This window comes from Thunnus maccoyii, chromosome 19 (assembly GCF_910596095.1).
Source record: "Thunnus maccoyii chromosome 19, fThuMac1.1, whole genome shotgun sequence".
In the NCBI taxonomy this organism is placed as follows: Eukaryota; Metazoa; Chordata; class Actinopteri; order Scombriformes; family Scombridae; genus Thunnus; species Thunnus maccoyii.
Genome location: NC_056551.1, coordinates 25,406,354 through 25,427,637, shown reverse-complemented (window position 1 = coordinate 25,427,637; position 21,284 = coordinate 25,406,354). Strand labels below are relative to the sequence as shown.

Below are 21,284 nucleotides of genomic sequence, written 5' to 3'. Positions count from 1 at the left end.
TGCTGTCATTGTTATTTTTGCCAGGATGCATCTGCTATATTTTCATTGTTGAAAACATCTTTTACTGTTTGAAGGAGCAGCTGTTCACCAGCTTCAGCTCAAATACCAATGATTTTTTTTTCTCTTCTGATGTTTTAAGTCTTCTTCGATGTTTCAGTCTCAGTTAAATTGTCAGATTTTTGCACAGGTGATGAGATCTTAACATCACATCGAATATCATTTCACACCTTTTTATTTTCACTCTGAAGATTTATGAATTGTGTACAGGCTTTTTGAAAACTTTTTAAGGAGTAGTTTGACATTTTGGGGAAATGTGCTTATTCGCTTTCTTTACTAAGTGTTAGATATGAGACTGACGTCAATCTTCTCATCTGTGGGTTGAATATGAAGCTACAGCCAGGAGGCAGTTAGCTTAGCTTAGCTCAAAGACAGGAAGCGGGGGGGGGGGGCAGTTAGCCTGGCTCTGTCAAAGGTAACAAAATCCAACTGCCTGCATCTCTAAAACTCACCAATCAAAAAATTGTGTTTTAAGGAAATAACACAACAAAAGTCACCGTCAAATCACAACTTTTTGTTTTTACTGGTTTTTGTACTGATTAAACCCAGTGATGTGTGCTTTAAACCTTAATCAGGGGTCTATCTGTATGGGTCAGAGGCTGCCCGGCTTTTATGACCTGGTGTCGCTACCAGGAACGGAAATAAATTCAATGATACAAACGTTTAAAAGTCATTTAACCAACTCGCTGATAAAAGTGAAGGTGAGAGAAAGAGAGAAAATGGAGAGCACGTACCTTGTCGAGCAAGAAAAAAGGAGAGCGTTCATATGGAGGAAGTGAAAGTTAACTTTTATCTGCTAATTATTGGATGTAATTAAGTGTTATTCTCAGGTTTATCAGTGAAATGTATGAACTAAACAGCAGACTGGAGTTTCTGCTGACAGTGAAGAGAAGCAGGGCGACAGCTGCCTCATCAATTAGTCCAAACGTCTGCTGACTGAAAGAAGTATAAATTAGCGAGTCTTGTTTGTTTAATCCAGACACAAATCAAAGTGTAAAAACAACAAGTTGGGGATTTGCAGTCATTTTTGTGCTGAGCTTTTTCCTTAAAACACAGTTTGTTGTTTATTGAGCTTTAGAGGTGCAGGCAGGTTTATTGTTACCTTCAAACAGAGCCATGCTAGCTGTTTCTAGCTAGCTGCTTCCAGTCTTTATGCTAAGCTAAGCTAACCGTCTCCTGGCTGTAGCTCCTTCATTACCTTACAGACATGAGAGTGGTATCAAACATCTCATCTTAATCTCAGATAGAAAGCGAATAATCATATTTTTCCAAGATGTCGAGCTCTTCTTTTTAAAAAAACAAACATGTTTTTGATGCCCTGAGCTCAGCAGTCGTCCTCTCAGGTGCTGATCGGAGAAGGAACAGTCTACTCTCAGAAGTATTTAACCATCAGAGCGGTTTTGTTTTAAATTTATTTAATGTATCTTCACAGCAGCTTTAAGGCACTTTAGAACCATTAAAACAGAAAACAGCTCTGAGGTTTTTTCTGTGTAGGTCTACAGTTAAGTGTCATGTAGGTTTTTTTTTTTTTTTGTTTAACCAGGTGAATCATCTTGTTCTCACCAGCTTCTCATCTCATCTCTCCTGAAAATTTAAAAGCGAGAGAGCAGAACTGCCAATTTCCTCGTTACAAAAATGCTGTAAAGGAAGGTCTCGTGGTTGACGAACTCTCTCTCTCTTTTTTAAAGTCACATCATAAGAGCGCAGAGAGGTCCCATCCCTGTGAAAATGCAGCCAGGTTTAGCATGTACTGTTTTGAAGTAAGATATGTGCAATCCCCGTCGTCCGAGGTCAGGTATCCGTTTTCTCCAATTTTAGGGGCAAAGTGCAGTGTTTCACATCTCATCCCTGCGTCTCGGTTTTCAGTCTGCTTTGTCCAAATGTACAGAAGATAAACTGTATGCATAGAGATTGTATCAAACATTTTCTTTTGTTTGTTTGTTTTTTTTTAATATTGAAGAGTTATTTTTGGAATCATTGGTATAAAAGTTTTAACAAAACTGATTAAGAGTTCATATTTTTGATAGGAAGTAGGCTACATTAATTTTGCAGTTTGTGTAGCAAGTTCCTTGAGCACTGAAAGGAAAAAAAAAACAAAAACACTAGCCTATTAATTCCAGAAATAAACAAATCTAATATATTATTTTGTCATAAGGTGGAAAATATCTTAACCCCTAAAATGCATAAAGTGCTTTAGTTTGAGATGAATGTTTAGCTAAAAGATGTAAAAAATCTGAAGACGATTAAACCATTTAAACCAGCCAACCAACCTCATGTCATTTTAACTTTTATTACCGATAGTTTGCAGGTTGTGTAATTATTATTTTGTCAGTAATAAATCAAAACATTATCGTTTCATCTTCCAAAACAAGTGAAGGTGACTGCAGGAGAAGCTGTTTTTGTGACTTATAAACTTCCACATGTAGTTGTCGAACAGCTGATTCAGTCATGTCGTTAGGAATATGTTAATTACGTCGAGTACTTGTACAGTATTATGCTCATCAGCAGCGATCAGAGGCAAAGATCGCTCTGTATTATCAGCAGGTAGAAGGTTAACTTATGTTGGTTCAATGCAAGTTTTTATTTTTTCCAAAGATGAAGAGAAAAAAACAGAAAATTGTTGTTTAATTTTTCCTTTTTTTAGAGTTTTTCCTTGCTGATGATTTTAAGCCAGGTGAATTACTTCCACACATAAGATGTGTTTAGTGAAAACAAGAAAGACCAACTGCCAAAATTCAGTCGTTCAGACTTGAATCAGACTGGTTGGTACGATTTGTTTTGGCAGATCTGAACACATCAATCATACTCAGACCAAAACTACCACACAAAGACCCTTTAGAGGAAGTGGAATTTTGCAGCGGTTCATTTGTGAACTGGGAACGTGATCCAACCTCCATCTGACTGACAACAAGGCTGCAAGTTTGAGTTAAATGGCTCCTTGTAGGCCAGGTTTGCTTTATCGCCACACTCCCAGTGGCCGCTTGTGGTATTGCAGAGATTAAAAATGCTCCCAAAAAGTATTTAAAGGCTCATTAGCCATGCGAGCAGTTTTCGTCCAAGTGAATAGGCGCCATCTTTGGGTCTGATATCCAGTTCTTATAATACATCCATGAGCTAGCTGGAGAATGAATGGAGGTTGGATGTTGTACGTGACCTTCTTCCTGTGTTTATGTTCTCATTCGCACCCCAGACACATCTGACCAATGAGACGTGTTCTCACCTGGCTTTTTTGGTTCGATTGATGTGAAAAGACACTGAACTAAGAAAATAAAAAAAGTTTATTATCTCATCTACTGATCTAGTTTTGTTGGAGATCTTAGTCCTCTGAAAATCTGTTTATATCATCCAGTGTTTCGACTGAGAGGTGTTTCATGAAGGAGTCTCAGAAAAACAGGGCTTATCGTGAAAAGTCCGTCTTTTTTTGAAGAAGAAGAATTGAAGATGATTCTGTTTCATAAAACCAATCCAGAGCTAATCTGAGCAGACGAAGTCGAGTCTGGTTTGAGAACTGTTAGTTGGTTCATGATTTAAAACACAAACCTGAGAGCACAGATCGCATCAATTCACGATAAAGTAAAACAAACATGAAGAGACAAAACTGATGCTAACAGCCACAGAGCAGCATTTATTAAACACATAATATGGAAGGTAAAATATTACAGCAAAACTGAACAAAATCACTGCAATAAACAAAGCGAAAGAGAACTCCGACACGAGTAGATGAACTTAATCCCACTGAACCTTTCCATTAGCTCAGTGTGTTGCAGCGCTATGATTAAAATCTGGTCATTTTGGGTTCAAATCCTGCGTGAGTCTTTGTATCATAACTGCTGAAAATGAATGTACAAAATGTGTAAGATTCAATGTGTCAAGCCAAGCTAATGAATACGTTTCAGAGTAAACTTAAGTCAGGCTTATTTAAACCTCTTTAATCCTGATGTACTGAAGTAAACTTGGCTTAACGGGTAATGTTGCTTTATGAAACACCCCTCAGGTATGTGGAAAACACGGCTACTTGAAAGCATTTCCGTTCATTTAAAGGCGCCCTGTGGAGTTTTCTTGTAAACAAATGAAGGTAAAGTTATGTTTACATTCAGTTTTACTCTCCTTGAAGTCTAACAAATGTGTTCAATGTATTTCCTTCCTCATTAAAGGCGTCTTCTTCTCTGCCTTTGCTGGTGTATTGTTGGAATAGTGGGAAACCATTCGCAGGAGCATGTTGGGGAGTCACTGGCATTTTGGGGACCCACTTTGCTCCATTGTGCTTCTAGAGGTCAGACTCCGCAGGGTAACTTTAATATGCATTTTCAACTATTGCTACCTTCGCTTTAAAGGTACCTTGCTGAATTTTCTGATGACTGGTCGCTCTGTGGAGCCTGTTTTTACGAGCAGGTCCCTGTTTTATTTGTTGCGATGGACCAACAAAGGCAGGGAAGAAGAATACTACTTTTAAGCAAACACTGATGTAAAACTGCAGGATTTAAAATACTTTAAAGTGGCTATTATGAATATTTTCATAATATCAATGTATGATCTGTTGTGGTTCGTAGTGATGAACCTACAGAGAATTATCAGCGACTCTGCAGCTCCTCTCGGCTTTACGGAGCTTTATAGTGAGTTTCAGCTCATTGTTTATCTGTCCGGCTGCAACTTAACTGTTTCGCTTCACTCTCAGCGCTCTCATAGCGTCGTTTTCAGCGCCAAACGGCAAACACAGTTAGCTGTAGACTAGCTGATGAACATAGTGGAGCATTTAGCAGCTAAAGAGCCAGATATTTCCCTCAGGAGTTGGTAGAGAGCAAAAACAGAAGCTAAAAGAGAGCGAATATTGGACTTACATTCACCAGGTGGACAGAAACACGACTCCACATGAATGATAATGTTGCTCTGTAACTGCTGGATGTGGAAATAAGCAACTGTTTGCTAACAAGTTCAACATATCAACTTAAAAGATGATGATATGTCTTGTCTCTGCTGCCCCCAAGTGGACAAAAATCAGTTACTGCAGTTTTAGAAATTAGTTTTGCAAATGTTTTATGAGGAAGGAAAATGCATTTTAACATGTTTTTTTGGGATATACATGATACATTCACTGAATGTAAACAGAAACTTGAAGAAAACTCCACAGAGAACCTTTAATAAACCGAGAGCACAGTTTCTGTATATCTGGTGGTGCTGGGATAAATGATTTCTGATTTATTTACTAATTTTCTGATTTAGTTTTTTTTTTTTTTTTAGCAGTTTGAAGTAGAGTTGCGACAATTAGTTCATTAGTTGATTGACAAAAAATTAATCTGTTAAACTATTTTGATTATTAAATAACCATTTTTAGTCATTTTTTCAAAGCAAAAATGCCAAATATTTGCTGGTTAAAGCTTCTCTAATATGAGAATTTTATGGTTTTCTTCGTCTTCTGTGATGGTAAATTAAATGTTTTTGAGTTTTTCACGGTTGGTCAGACAAAATAAGACATTTAAGGACATCAATTCTTACTATTTTCTGACATTAATTGAAAAAAAAAATTCATCAAATTAATCGATAATTAAAATAATCGTTAGTTACATCCTTAGTTTGAAGGAAGAACTCTTGAGTTTTGATCTCAACATAAAACAAACAGTGGGAAGTCAAGTCTTGTGCAAATAGCTTCAACTCTGCAGGCAATAGTGTCAGCTGATTGATTCAGACAAAGTACACAACACATTGTTTATCATTATTTGAACTTTGAATCAACAATGATTAAGTTTTAGAAAATGTTTTTCCTGTAGAGTCTTTATTCTCTATCAGGGCAGTAAAAGTTTGGGAGTTAAATTATTCTTCTTCTTTTTTCTTTCTCGGATGATTAAAACAAACTTTCCACTATGTCAAAAATGAGAACTTTTATGCTTCATGATTGTTTTTGATGTGTTGTTTTGTGTAAATCATCTATTTATTCATAAGCACCAGCTTTATTTGGTGAACCTGGTATCTGGGTCCTAATCAGTTTCTGAATAGCTTGTGTATTTAAAGAATAAAACAAGTTTTATGAAAAACTGTTGTCTGTAATCTTTCTGCCCCAAAAATCCATATTTCACTACAGGATGAGACTGAAGATTTTCTATATATTTTTTATCGTCAACAAATCTCATGTTTGGAGCCAAACCAACGATGAACTGATCTACTAACAAGTATTATGTTTTCAGTCTCTGGAGAGTAGTTCTGTGTAAGGCAGACACCACTGAGCATGTGCAGGAACACTTCACTAGCTCAGTGGCGTCTGCCTTAGGCTGCATTCAGACCAAATCAGGCGGTGTGGCGTTCAGCCGCAGGGTCCAGCGGAGGTGTGTGTGTGTGTGTGTGTGTGTGTGTGTGTGTGTGTGTTGGGGGGGGGGGGGTTGGTTGTGGGCGTGTTTATTTGTGCTCTACCACAGCTGCTCTCTCTCTCTCTCTCTCGTCTTTTTTAAAAGGAAGCTGACAGCAAAGTCTAACTTAACTAACGTTATCAAGCGAAGAGAAATGTCCTCCCCTCGTCCTAGTAACATCTTTGTCCTCCCTCATGGCAGAGTTTACAGCTCTTGTCAGTCTGATCTCCCGCTGTGATTGGTCACCGCAGCCTTCAGCCGCAGTGACGTCGGGTTGCGTTTCTCCAAAAGTTGACTGTGGCTCAACTTTCCAGCCGCACCGCCTGATTTGGTGTGAATGCAGCCTTACACAGAACTACTCTCCAGAGACTGAAAACGTGATGCTGTTATTAGTCTTTGGAGCCGTTTCTAAACAAACTAACGTGACCAAACTCTTCATGATGAGGGAACATGTCACCCAGTGCAGCGGTGAAACTCCTTGATGTGTTTTTAATAGTTTTTGGACAACAACTTAGGAATAATATATATCAGGCTTTAGATACGCACACAATACTTGTTAGTAGGGATTCACTGATCAGACTTTTTCATTCTCGATCCTGATACCCGGGCTTTGGGTATCAGCCTACTTTGAGTACTGATCTGATACCAGTGTTTAATTGATAAGCTGTATGTCTCACTGTGTGGAAGAGACTGGCATCATTCTTTTATGTGTAAAGCAACATCAGGCTTGACTTAAACATTGCTTTCCTAACTTTAAAAAAACAAAATGTAACAAATAAACACATAGATATACATTTACTGAATTGTTATTTATTAAAATAATGGTATTTGATACCCGATCCAGTCAGTATCGGTGCATCTCCACTTGTTAGTGGATCAATTCATTGTTGGTCAACTCATTGTTCTCTGCACATGAGATTTGTTGCCAGAATTATCCTTTAATTTCATTTATCTTAAAGTTTCTACTTTTCTATCTTTAAACCAGTACAGATACCCCCACCTGTCCTCTTCAAACATGATGTGTGGGGAGTGTGGGTGTCGCAATAAACAGCCTCCAGCTAAAGGAGTAAAGTCTGCGTGTGTGTGTGTGTGTGTGTGTGTGTGTGTGTGTGTGTGTGTGTGTGTGTGTGTGTGTGTGTGTGTGTGTGTAAGGGGGGGGGCGTGGTGTTTACTACTCTAACCTCCTTCTCCCTGCAGTCTGGTTCATTCACAGACAACCTCTGACAGTTACAGCAACACAAAGACACCGCAGACATGAGCGGACGAGTTGGAGACTTGAGCTCGAAGCAGAATGAAATCTTAACTGAGGTAAGAAATGAAATCGAAAGTTATATAAAGTGACAGATGGTCTCTAATACTGAAGTTGAACTTTAGGTTGTTTGTTTCTGTTACTGGTTGCTTTTGTTGTGGTTTCACTAACATCGATTCTATGGTAACTTCAACTGTCTCTTGTGAGTTTATAGTGATGTTGTCTTATTATTCTACTTTATACTTCTACTCTAACATTTTCATCTAAAACATGATGATGATCTTATAAAATATAATTCGTTCAACAGTACACAAAGTGGTTAAAACTAACTCAAACACCTACGACATTAAAATGCTTCTCATAAAGTAATATGTGGTAATAATCCGGTAATACAGATTATACTGTATAATCTGTAAGATCCTTCAGCATAAGAAGTATTTTTACTTTTGATACTTTTAGGTACATTTCGTTAATAATACTTCTGTACTTTAAACTAAAAATTTGAATGCAAGACTGAAGAATTCTATATTGTACACTGTGTTTTGTATTTGTACTTTTATTTAAATAAAGGATTTAAATATTTGGTATCTGTAAGGACAATATTACTAAAATATTCACATTAAAAATTAAAATATTATTATAGCATTACACTAAAGCTGTAGGTTTGGTCACAGTAATAAAACGTTAGGTCGACTTGTTAACTTGTGGATAATGTGCACAAACAAAAGGGCTGAAACTAAAGATTTTCATCATTTGTTGATTAATCTTTCAATTGTATTGTCTAAAAAATGTCAGAAATGTGTGAAAAATGCCTGTCACAACTTCCTAAACCCCGAGGCGATGTCATAAAACAGCTTTTGTCAACAAAAATATTTAATTTACTATCATGTGAGACGAAGAAAAGCAGCAAATTCTCACAAATTACCAGCTTGAACTGGAGAAAGTTTGACATTTTTGCTAGAAAAAGTGACTTTAATGATTCATTGATTATCAAAATAGTTACAACTAACTGATTAACTGACAGTTTCAGCTCTTGCTCAATCCTTTATGATAAAATGTGATAAAAATCTGCTTTCTTTTGTTAAACTATTGTTATATTATATTGATTTTAAATCCCTTCTCTGATTCTCTGGCTCCAGTTTCGGGGGAGGATCCAGGACATCCTTCCCAACCTGCCGGCACAGCACGACCACTACCTCCTCCGCTGGCTCAGAGGTGAGACTGAAACCGGGACAGGCTGCACCCATTTAACATTTTCACTGTGCGGGGATACGATGCTGGCAAAACAGCAAACATGCACTCACCCAAATCCAAAATAAGAACAGAAGGAAAAGGACGATCGGGGCTTCAGCCAAAGATAGAACGATTAGATAGTGTAAAGAGAAATGGAAGAAAACACCAGAGGGAGCCTGTAATATGAGGAAATTATCACTTGTTTCTGTTTTTGAGCACTTGATCTCTTATATTACCTTTAACTCCGTCTTTGATTTGTGTTGTGCAAATACGATTATTTGCACAACACTTAGGATGTAATGGAAAAAAAAACTTTTCGGGAGACATAAATACATTTTAAATAGGTTTCCCAATGATGTACTTATACAGTAATTCACCAGCGTTGGGAAGTAACAGTGTATTTACTCAAGTACTGTACTTAAGTACAAGTTTTGGGTACTTGTATTTTACTTGAGTATTTCCGTTTAATGCTACTTTATACTTCCACTCCACTACATTTCAGAGGGAAATATTGTACTTTCTACTGCACTACATTTATTTAACAACTATAGACTCTGTTCAGATGAAGATTTTTACACAAGTACAAGATATTGTTAAAGATTAATCCAGTGTTTCCCAACATTTTTTGGCTTGTGACCCCTTTCAGAGAGGCAGAGAGAGAAAATTATCCCACATTCCCTCTAAAAAGCAAGAGTTTTCTCTAATTTTTTCATTTTTTTGTTGTGATATTTTATGTATTTTTTCAGCCTATTTGCGTGTATTTGTTTATTTAATTTTATTTATCTATTTTATTTTAATTGGTGCAGTATAACAGGGTAGAGAGAGGGCTGTGACGTGCAACAAAAGTCAGCAGTTATTGTTATATGGTTTGCGTATAACAAGTAGGATACTGGGGCTCCCTTTTCTTGTTAATTATCAAACAAATTGATCTATTAAAGGACAGGTTCACAGTTTTTCAAATCTGTCTTAAAACAACAGTCAGGAGCACAAATGAACATTGAAACATGTTTTTCTTTCTGTAATCATTCCTCCTGTTCATTAGAGACCATTAGAAGATCCCTTCATAATGCACTTATAATGTAAGCGATGGGAGACAAAATGGACAAAAATGTATTTAAAAGTTTATCTGAAGCTAATATGAAGCTTCAGCGTCCCAATGAGTCAAGTCAAGTAGATATCTTTCAACGTTACAGTCTTTTTAGTGCCAAAGTTCCTCTTTTTGTTACTATACTTCCACCGCAGCTCAACAGGGAAACACTGTCCGAGGAAACACAAAGAGGGAATTTGATGCTAAAAAGACTGTAAATGTGTCAGATATCCACTTGATATGACTAACTCAGACTGCTGAAGCCTCATATAAGCTTCACATCAACTTTTAAATGACTGTGTGGACACACTGTGGATTTCGGTTCCCATTACTTACATTGAAAGCACATTTGAAGGATCTTTTAATATCCAGTATGAACAGGAGGAATGATTACAGCGAGACACCTGTACCTCATACGGACACCTGACTGTTGTTTTAAGACCTATCCTTTAATACCTCTAACAATAATTCAAATAATACACAAAAAACTCAATCAGTCTTTGGTTTAATTGTTCAAAACTGAAACTGAACATACTGTATAAACGGTGGTGAGGGGTCATGAGTGCACAGAGCTTTGTCACAGGTTAAAAACGATGGGAAACACTAGACGACGAAGTCAAACAATTACAAAATGAGTCTCCAACATAACTTACTCTGACAGGTACCGATACCAAAGCCTCCAGCTCTGGTATTTCCTCCCAGTCCCCCACTGAAACTGGCAGTGTGGGTTAGTGTTGTGTAAAAACACGGAAACTGGTTTGTCTGTGACGATCCAGGCTCGACATCAGAGAGCAGAGAGAGAGAGAATGAGCGTAGCCTCAGGCGTCGATTCCAACAGGCATCTGAAACATTTTAAATGGTGACAGTTGATAAACGCTCATTACTTTGTTTGTTTCAAAGGAAAGTTAACTATCGTGTTGTCACTGTCTCATTAAGTTTCTCAGCGAGTTTCTCTCAGGACAGTCAGGAGCGATGTTCTCATGAGGATCAGTACTGGCAGTGGTGGAAGAAGTATAAACATTCTTTCATTAACTAAAAGTATCAATAAAATGATGTAAATATTACAAGAAAAAGTTCTGCATGAAAAATCCCACTACAGTAAAAGCACATAAGTATTATGAGCTTGATGTAGTTAAAGTATTGCAGTAAAAGTAGTGGTTTGGACCCTCTGACTGATATATTATTATATATGACATCATTAGATTATTAATAGTGAAGCATCAGTGTTAGAGCAGCATGTTACTGTTGTAGCTGCTGGAGATGGAGCTAGTTTCAACTACTTTATATACAGTTAGCTAGTTTAGTCCACTGGTTCCCAACCAAGGGGTCGGGGCCCCTCCAAAGGGTCAGCAGATAAATCTGAGGGGGGTGGTGAGATGATTAATGGGAGAGGAAAGAAGAAAAAACAAAGTTCTGATACACAAATCTGTTTTCAGTTTCTGGATTTTTTTTTTTTGATATTTTCACCTCTTTTGGCCTCGAACATCACAAGAGTCTCCAACTAAATATAGAATCTGTTTTTTAAAGAAGCCAAAATGGTTGAGAACCACTGATTTAATCTTTAAGTTTATCATTTGTTTTTTAAGTAAAATATTTATGTGAAAAGTAGCCAGGAATTGCAATATAGTTGTAAAATACAGAAAAAATACACAATTTTCTTCTCATGTAATGCAGTATAAAACAGCATAAAATGGAAATACTTCAAACTTGTACTTAAGCACAGTACCTGAGTAAATGTATTTTGTGTATTTTCTAGAACTGAGTTCCAGCTGTTGGTCTGTTGCTTTCCAAAGAAAATTGTTTAGAGCAACTAGTGCATCACCACCTGTCCTGTTTGTTCATAAATAATAGATAATGATACAGTTTATTTATATAGCAAGTATTAAAGCCCTTGATTACAAAGTGCTTTACAAACATAAGACAATAAAAAACAATAAGAACAAGTAGCAACAGTGAAATTTAAGTCAAAAAGAAGGAACAAAATGAGGAAAAATATCGCTATACATATATAAATTCACACAAATATACAGATAAACACACACACATGCTAGCAACTTACAATTAAATTATTTTTGATAAAAGTAGCAATTTTAAAGGATTTTGCACATTCATCAGGTGTAACTCAAAGCCAAACTTAGCTGCATTATAAATCACATACTTGTTTTAGTAAATTACCTTCAATTTTTGCAATTCTTTAAACATTTCTGCTTTGATGAACTAAAGTTGTTAAAATGCCACAAAACATCCACATCTGTTTGTATATCAGCTAAAATGATCTGCTGTTGTCAACTCGTGTTATCAAAACACGTCATTACTGTCTCAACGGAAATGGTCTCATCTTTCATCAGCTTTGTTGTCCCTCCCATGATGCACTGAGCCTTAATCACTTGAGGTTTTATACGAAACTGATACTTGAAATGTCAAACTGTAAAGAGAGCTGGGCGTGTCTGTCAGGTCTCTATTAAAACCAGTCTAAGTGATTCAGAAGGTGCTAATAGTCCAGTTAAAGCAGCATTGTATTTAATTACAGAGAACCACTTACATCATTTACTGCTTTCTTACCTTATTTACAGTTAAATACACTCACTGAGCACTTTATTAGGAACAATGGAATTGCAATGCAACAACTCTGCCGTAAAATATACTTTAACTAAGCTTATACATTTTCAGTTTCGTCAGAAAGGTGATAATTCTACTTTATGTTTGTTATTGAGGTCGTAGTGGGTGTTCCTAATATTTTGTCCACTCCATTAAAATACAGGAAGAGGGGCAAAATATTAGGAGCACTTTTGGTCAGACATCAAAACCTGATTCAGAAAATACACATGTTTTTGATAACAGAATTATTTTGTATAAGTGAAGATTAATGTAGGTGAGATTAACTGGCATCTTTTCTATTTATGTATCTATTTATTTGATTTTTTGATATAGTGATATGTTACTTACTTTCCCTATTTTACTATATATATTGAATTGTAGCATTTTTTGCACAGATACAGATTTATATTGTGGATTTTTTCCTATTGAATGAATTGAATGTAAGATGGTTTCTATTTTGACTTTTGTCCTGTTATTCTGGTTTTTACTGGTTGATTTATTTATTCATGTTGACTTGTGTTTGACTTCTCCATGTTTTCTAGTCTTTATGCTAAGCTAAGCTAACGTAGCCGTGGTTTCATGTTTAACAGATAAATATTAGAGCGGGTCTTCTCATCTAAATCTCAGAAAGCTTACTACCTCTTTAAGGTTGTTTGATCACATATGTGATGGAATCTGTAGGCGTCTGATGGTTAATCAGTAATTTTTTTCCCTCCTGACCATGTGGCCATGAAAGCACGTAATATTTACTCAGCCAGAAAGGTTTGAACTACCTAGTAACTCGACTCAGTATCCTGCAGTAAATATTTGTTTTCCAAAACGAAGACTCTTGTAAATGTGCAGATATTTATATTGATTTGCTTTTTCCATCATTTAAACAGAGGCATACACACGATGTGGGATGAAATACAGTATGTTCATGTTGATGTCAGTATAAATATTATTTTTGTGTTTTGAGGGTGTGTTTAGTGGTTGTTGGTATATTTATCTTTGTGCTTTTTATTATTTTTATGACTTGGATGCCTCAGGAAACTTGCTTTACATGAATTATTGTTAAGGGGAGTGATATTACATATTTTTCTTTTTAATTATTATTATTATTAGTGCATGTTTGTAAGTGTGTGAGTGTGTTTGCTGTTCTTGTGTGTGTATTTTTTTCAAGGTTTTTTATGTTTTGAGGACTAAAACTTGCAGCTGTCCATTCTTTCTCTTTTTTAAATTGTTCATTTTTGTGTACAGTTACAAACCTAAAACATTAACATATAAAAGTGCTCTACATGCTATAACGTAAGAAGCAGGTTTTAATACAATTTAAACTGATATTCCAGACAAAAAGAAACATTTGTGCACATGATCATAATCAATTAGTTCATAATCATGCGACTAATTGGCCCAGCTGACCTCTGTGTGTTTTTCAAGTATTACTGATCATATGTTATTGTAATTGTTACACACACACACATATACACATATAACAACATATAACATATACAACTAATTATACATTATTATTATAATTATTATTATTATTATTTTATTTTGTTATATTTCCTCTGTTCCTCTGAATATACATATTATGGTATAAGTTGGGTTTTTTTCTCGTCCATTTCTGTGTATTTTTCAGTATGTATCTACCTTTATTTGTCATAATGTACTGTCGATCAACACTAATAAAAAAAACCAAATAAATAAAAAAACAAACATTTCTGTAAGAAAAAAGAGACGAGAAATATTAAGAAAAACGTTAAGAAAGACACAAAATGAGGAAGATAAAAGAAAGAAACTAAACTAAATGTTGAGTCGAGGGAACAGGATCGATTTGTTTGGGTGGTTTATCTGAAAAAAATGAAGAAAAATTGTGAAAATAATGGATCAATATCCTTGTGTAATGTATTATCATAGATTGTACAATCCAAAAGCAAACCTGTTGTTGTTTGGTGAAAGAAATTACATGTCAGCTCTTGAGTTTTTACGTAACATGTTGAATTAGAGCAAAGTGTCTCTGCTGCTGTTGTTGAGCTGATCTTTACCGCAGGACATCGTGTCCGTTGACTCTTCAGCTCGGTGGGTCGTAGTTCAGGAAAACAATTCGATCGATCGGGAACTCTGTGATTGTGGTTCAATATTTGCATTTGCAGTTAACCTTGAAAAGCTTTCATCTCAAAACAGGCCAGAAGTATTGATCCGTATCTGGTTGCCTGTTATACAATTATCCAAAATGTTAGTGTAAAACCAGTGCAGCTTTTACAAATGATGAAAGAGGAAGATGATGCTTTATATTCTTCATATGTCTTCATTGCATGTAACATTTTGCAAATATCAGTTTATTTGTTTTAAAGAAATACAGCATGTTAAACCACTGTTATAATTACATGTCTATTAAAAGTGATTTAATACATCTACTGTATGTTCACTGTACCTCCGGGGGTCTAATATGGGATTTTTTTCTCTTTTTCAGCCAGAAGCTTCAATGTTCAGAAAGCTGAAACCATGATCAGGAAGGTACGCTCTTTGTTTGTTTTCTATTGTTTGGGTGATGAAAGCCTGTTTGTCTTCCAGGGGTGGAAAATAACTGAGAATATTTATTCAAGTACTGTCATTTAAGCTTGAGGTACTTGAGTATTTTCATTTTATGCTACATTTACTCCACTATATTTATCTGGTAGCTAAGATTTTACAATAATGAAAAGATGTCATAAGCTTCTAAATTACAATGTCTTGTTAAAAATTAAACCAGTGGTTCCCAACCATTTTTTGCTTGATAACTTCAATATCTAAGAAGTTATGTTTGAAGCTCAAAGTATTCAAATTATACAACATTTCACCCAAATAAGAAAAGATGACAGAAAAGTCCAAAATATAAATACAGATTTGTGTATCAGAACTTTGTTTTTTCTTCTTTCCTCTCCCATTAATCATCTCACGACCCCTCAGATTTATCTGCTGACCCTTTGGAGGGGCCCCGACCCCTAGGTTGGGAACCAGTGAACTAAACTAGCTAACTGTATATAAAGTAGTGTAAACTAGCTCCACCTCCAGCAGCTACAACAGTAACATGCTGCTCTAACACTGATGCTTCACTATTAATAATCTAATGATGTCATATATAATAATATATCAGTCAGAGGGACCAAACCACTACTTTTACTGCAATACTTTAACTACATCAAGCTCATAATACTTAAGTACTTTTACTGCAATACTTTAACTACATCAAGCTCATAATACTTATGTACTTTTACTGCAATACTTTAACTACATCAAGCTCATAATACTTATGTACTTTTACTGCAATACTTTAATGACATTTAATACCTCTGTATTTTTACTTTAGTAAGATTTTGAATGCAGAACTTTTGCTTGTAATGGAGTATTTTTACATGAAATTATTATGTTATTATAAATACTTTTACTTTATCTTTTTTTCTATATAATAACAGTGTATGAGTGTTGTTTTGGGCCGTAGCAGGCAGCTGTTTTCAGAGAAAAATCTCTAAAAAGCCACTGTACACTACCTGCTCAGCACCAAACAGCAAACAGACACAGTTAGCTGTAGACTAGCTGGTGAACATAGTGGAGCATTTAGCGGCTAAAGAGCCAGATATTTCCCTCAGGAGTTGGTAAAAGAGAGTGAACATTGGACTTATATTCACCAGGTGGACAGAAACACGACTCCACATGAATGATAATGTTGCTCCATAACTACTGGATGTGGAAATAAGCAACTGTTTGCTAACAAGTTCAACATATCAACTTAAAAGGTGACGATATGTCAGTGTTGTGTTCACAGCTTGTTTCTGCTGAAAACAAGTGGACAAAACATGAGTTATTGCAGGTCTGAGCACCTCTTCCATCATCAAAACACCAAATGAGGGAAAATGTTTTGGAAAAATCCACAAGAAGAAGCACTGAAGCTGCTCTGGAGGCTCGTCGTGGAAACACCTTTATGTTGGTTTTTCCTTTAATTTGTCACCTGTCTGTTTGCACTCCTGTTAGTCACACTTCCCTGGTGTCTACATCAAGAGGCTGGTCGATCATCGTGTGTGTAAACAGCCTTAAACTCCCTCTAACACCTGCCTCTCTCTCTCTGTCTCTGCAGCATGTGGAGTTCAGGAGGCAGATGAAAGTAGACACCATCATATCCGACTGGAAACCTCCAGAGGTACACAAGTCTCACATTAAACAGCACATATGTCATGTTATATATCAGTTATATCACTTTTATTCTGCTTTATGTGTCCGTCAGGTGATCGAGAAGTACGTGTCAGGAGGGATGTGCGGTTACGACAGAGAGGGGAGTCCCATCTGGTATGATGTCATCGGCCCTCTGGATCCTAAAGGTCTGTTGCTGTCGGCGACCAAACAGGACTTCATGAAGACGAAGATCAGAGACACAGAGATGCTGCAGAGGGAGTGTCGGAGGCAGTCAGAGAAGGTCGGGAGGACGTTTTAGTCTCCTCTCCTGCCCTCTTGTTTCCTCCTCTTTTCTCCTCTCCTCCCATCTAGCTTCCTCTCCTCCTCTGCTGTTTCCTTTCCTCTTGTCTCCTCGTCTCCTCTCATTTCCTCTCTCCTCTTTTTTCATCTCCTCTCTTTTCTTCATCTCCTCTCCTCTCTTTTCTTTATCTCCTCTCCTCTTCTCTCCTTTCTTCATCTCCTCTTCTCTTCTCTTCTCTCCTTTCTTTATCTCCTCTCATCTTCTCTCCTTTCTTTATCTCCTCTCCTCTTGCTTCCTCTCTTCTCTTCTGGTTTCCTTTCCTAGCCTCCTTTCTTCAGCTCCTCTCATTTCTTCGATTTTCCTCCTCTCTTGTTTCCTCCTCTCCTCTCCTCTGAAGGCTGTATCTGAAATCCTTCCCTAATAATAGACACTCAATAGTTTTCTCAGCAGTGAGCAGTAAATTGAGATTTTGATCGAATTTTGTCATTTTGCATCGTCACTGTCAACTACTTTTAATTTTCCTCCTCCTCTTCATCTCTCTCTCAGCTGGGGAAGAACATTGAAGCCATCTCTCTGATCTACGACTGTGAAGGTTTGGGACTGAAACACATATGGAAACCTGCCGTCGAGGCCTACGGAGAGGTTCGTCATCTTCTCCACAGCGCAGTCACCGTGTCACATCTGTCCGCCGATACGCATTAAATCACTTCATCTCATTGTCACTCTGCTGCTCTCGTTTAGATCCTCACCATGTTCGAAGAGAACTATCCGGAGGGGCTGAAGAGGGTGTTTCTTATCAAAGGTACCTGCATGTTTGTGACAGTTTGTTCAGGTTTATCATCTTGGGTTTAATCTACAATGATTTCCTGTCGTTGCTGCAGCGCCTAAAATGTTCCCGATGGCGTACAACCTCATCAAACACTTCCTGTGTGAGGAAACGCGACGCAAGATCATCATTTTAGGAAGTAAGACGACTTTTCTTTTTATCCCAGAGAACAAAAAAAACACAATTTATCACCTAAATCATACATTATATTCCTCTGTTTGTAGGTAACTGGCAAGAGGTGTTACGTAAACATATCGACCCCGAGCAGCTTCCTGAGGTGTACGGAGGAACTCTGACCGATCCTGATGGAGACCCTCACTGCAGAACCATGGTGAGAGCGAAGAGAAAAGATGACGTGACGTCTGTCTGAACGATCAGGACAGAAGTGACGGATGTTTTTTGTGTGTGTGTGGCGGTTTCAGATAAAGTACGGCGGTACGGTGCCCAAGTCCTACTACGTTCAGGACTCGGTGAAGGTTCAGTACGACAGCAGCGTGACCATCAGCCGCGGCTCCGTCTTCCAGCTGGAGTATGACGTCACTGCAGCCAGCAGCCTGCTGAGGTACAGTTCAACCAGTTAGCTGAACATTTTTGGTGGAAAACAACATGTAAGACACAATTTATTAGGAATTTTACATATTGTAAAACATGTCTGGAGGGGATTTCTACACGTTTCACTAATTATTGTAGCTTCCTAATTCAAAGTCCTACAGGCTCATGCATGGGTCGCAAATATGCCTTTTGTTTTTAATTCATAAAAAGTGTCAAATGAAGCAGAAGAAATGATTTGGTAAGTTCGGTGGAGCGATCACAGAGCCGGAGCCAAGATGTCAAGTCATGTAGCTCACCCAGACACCAAAAATAACATCTTTAAAATTTAATTTTTTCATATTTTATTCAATTTTTCATATTTCCCACATTCATTTAACTGCTGAGTTATTGTTTTGTAAATGTAATTTCCCAACATGATGCTCTAAATGCTGTTTCAAAGCTCTGTAAGGAATAAAATTCTGGTGGAGAACAACTGAATCCTTTATTTATTTATCTTTATTGCCCCGAAAGTCATCAGATTTGAAACTGGAATCAGCATTTTAGTTGACACTTGATAGTGTCAATTAGAGCGTTCTTTAAGTGTGAATAAACACGTGTGAATCCTGATAAAACGTGCAGTCTGTCACAGATAAGATTTTATCAAAGTTCTGCCTCTGTTCGTTCCCAGGTGGCAGTTTGCCAGTGAAGGAGCAGATATCGGGTTCGGAGTTTACTGGCGGACCAAAGATGGCGGCGCTAAGAAGCTGTCTGACATGCAGCAGGTTCTGCCCAGCGAACGTTACAACGCACACCTGGTCCCAGAGGACAGCTCGCTCACCTGCTCCGAGCCTGGAGTCTGTGAGTGACCACACGCTGCTGCAGTTAAAGGAACAGTTAGACATTTTTGGGAAATATGCCTATTAGTTGTCTTGAGGAGAGTTAGATGAGGAGATTGATACCACTCATTTTATTTCTTTATACAGTAGTTTTCGTTGTTAGTAGTGGAGTTTGCCATGGATGCAGGAGATTAACAGGAAACGATGTAGCATGTAATCCAGCGTTCCTGTTTGTAATTTTGTCTCTCTGTGTTATTGCTAAGCTAAGCTAATTTCATGTTCACCGCACAGACATAAGAGTGGTAATCCTGCAGGATGCTAGCTGCTAACAGCTAACTAACTAACTCTGTGCTTCCTTTTCGTGCAGACGTGCTGTGTTTTGACAACAGCTACAGCATCCTTCAGTCCAAGAAGGTGAGCTACAAAGTGGAGGTTGTTCCTAATCCAGATGGACAGATGCAGAGTCCACGCAGCAGAGGAGACAGGAGGCTGCAGTGAGGACGTCCAACACTGGAAACACACATTCCCTGATAGCTAATCAGTGCTTTTACATTAGAGGCCAAGGGGGGGACAAAATTAACTGTGGGCACCTTTTGACCCCCCAACATTCCTCCCACTCTGTGCATTGTGTGTATGTTACTTTTTAATTAGTAATAGTAAAGTGGTAACTTAACAGCAGATTGAGAAGCAGTGTTTCAGAGTTATAAGTGTTGTTAGCTTTGGTCAGAAGTGCCTGTAACCACACCCACCAGTGATGTCACAGTGTACCGACACACCCTGCAGTACACTTCTACATCACTGCAGCAAGGTGAGACATTAAAGTCTCCCTTCAGTCAAACTCAACTAGTTTGGAGCCAATCGTGGTCCAGTATGAGATCTTCAGGTCTTAAAATAAAAGATATACGCCTCATATAAGATGTTAATGCAGAAGGAACGTTTTCTAAAGCTTTAGCATGTTTCTTTAATTGAACCTGTACCGTCCCCTCAGGTCAGACTCAGATGAGGTTTTATCAGCTGGAGTTCAGCAGAAACAAAAGCCTGCTGCTCTGTTGAATACTGGGATTATTGGTTTCTGAGCAGGAACGTTAACTTGACTCATGTTTTTGTGTTTGACTGGTGTTCCTGATAGCGGTTTAAGTACCAGGGACAAAACATGCAGGGTCAACAAAGGGAGCGAAGTTCTGGATCAGATTGACACGTGTTTGTTAATTGTACATAAAGCTGCAATGATTAATCGATTGACAGGAGATTAATCTGCATTCCTGTTGATAATATATTATTTTAGTCTTTTCATTTAAGCAAAAATGCCAAAAAATTACATGTTCCAGCTGCTTTTCTTTGTCATGTACGACAATAAAATGAATATATTTGGGTTTTGTATTGTTGGACAGACAAAAGACATTTTATAATGTAATTTTTCACTATTTTCTGACAATTCAGGGAAAAAAATTATGGTCAAATAAATCAAAAATGAAAATAACTGTTAATTGCAGCCCTAATTGTAAATGTTGTCATGTGACTTGGCTTTATTATTACAGTCTGAAAATGACTGATGTACTATAATTTGTCGAAATGAAGGATGTTGATAATGATCTTCTATGTGCTGCTGTATCTAAACACCTTGTATAAAGTCATTATAATGTCAGGATTTACACAATCATGTAAACAAAATGATTTATTTTTTAATTTATGAAACATCGTTATGTAGTTTTGTTACTTGTAATAAAGGCAGAAATTGTGCATTGAAAAGAAACCGATCGTTGTTATTGATTGTTAATATTTCCTTTCTTTCCTAAAGAATTAAGTTTTTTTTTTCATTTGTATCATCAGAGCCAAGAATTTAATTCTATTAACTCCCTCAATATTTTTATTGCATCACACTCAGTGTTCAAAATTACAATATCACAATATCAGACATTATAGGTAATAATTGATCTCATATACAGTAATGATCTGTAATGATGGCAGGGTTTAGATTTACTGCGTTTGTTTTGTAGTTGTACCTAATAAACTAGAAAGTGAGTGTACAAATTTAATCTGTAACACTGCATCATATTTTATTAATTCAGTAAAGGTTTTGTATATAGATTTTTA

General features: G+C 37.0%; 1 protein-coding gene across 3 annotated transcripts; it reads left to right on the top strand.

Annotated features, from left to right (window-relative positions):
- The first annotated feature begins 7,563 nt into the window (after window positions 1–7,563).
- Window positions 7,564–20,520, top strand: sec14l7 (SEC14-like lipid binding 7). Of its 3 annotated transcripts, XM_042394795.1 has the most exons (12): window positions 7,564–7,703; window positions 8,784–8,859; window positions 15,021–15,064; window positions 16,662–16,724; window positions 16,809–16,997; window positions 17,544–17,639; window positions 17,739–17,799; window positions 17,879–17,962; window positions 18,048–18,154; window positions 18,246–18,385; window positions 19,043–19,212; window positions 19,558–20,520. In XM_042394795.1, the coding sequence occupies exons 1-12, from the start codon at window positions 7,650–7,652 to the stop codon at window positions 19,686–19,688; spliced, it is 1,215 nt and encodes a 404-aa protein (XP_042250729.1). In that variant the 5' UTR covers window positions 7,564–7,649; the 3' UTR covers window positions 19,689–20,520. The 3 variants fall into 3 exon arrangements, with proteins under 3 accessions (XP_042250729.1, XP_042250730.1, XP_042250731.1); XM_042394796.1 differs by lacking the exon at window positions 7,564–7,703 and having other exon boundaries at window positions 8,810–8,859; window positions 15,025–15,064; XM_042394797.1 differs by lacking the exons at window positions 7,564–7,703; window positions 8,784–8,859; window positions 15,021–15,064 and adding an exon at window positions 16,473–16,510.
- The last annotated feature ends 764 nt before the right edge of the window (window positions 20,521–21,284 follow it).

Coding starts and splice junctions, on each gene's coding strand:
- sec14l7 (XM_042394795.1), top strand. CDS start 7,650: ATGAGCGGACGAGTTGGAGACTTGAGCTCGAAGCAGAATGAAATCTTA. Junction 17,640..17,738: donor CCGTCGAGGCCTACGGAGAG/GTTCGTCATCTT, acceptor GCTCTCGTTTAG/ATCCTCACCATGTTCGAAGA. Junction 18,386..19,042: donor GCAGCCAGCAGCCTGCTGAG/GTACAGTTCAAC, acceptor GTTCGTTCCCAG/GTGGCAGTTTGCCAGTGAAG.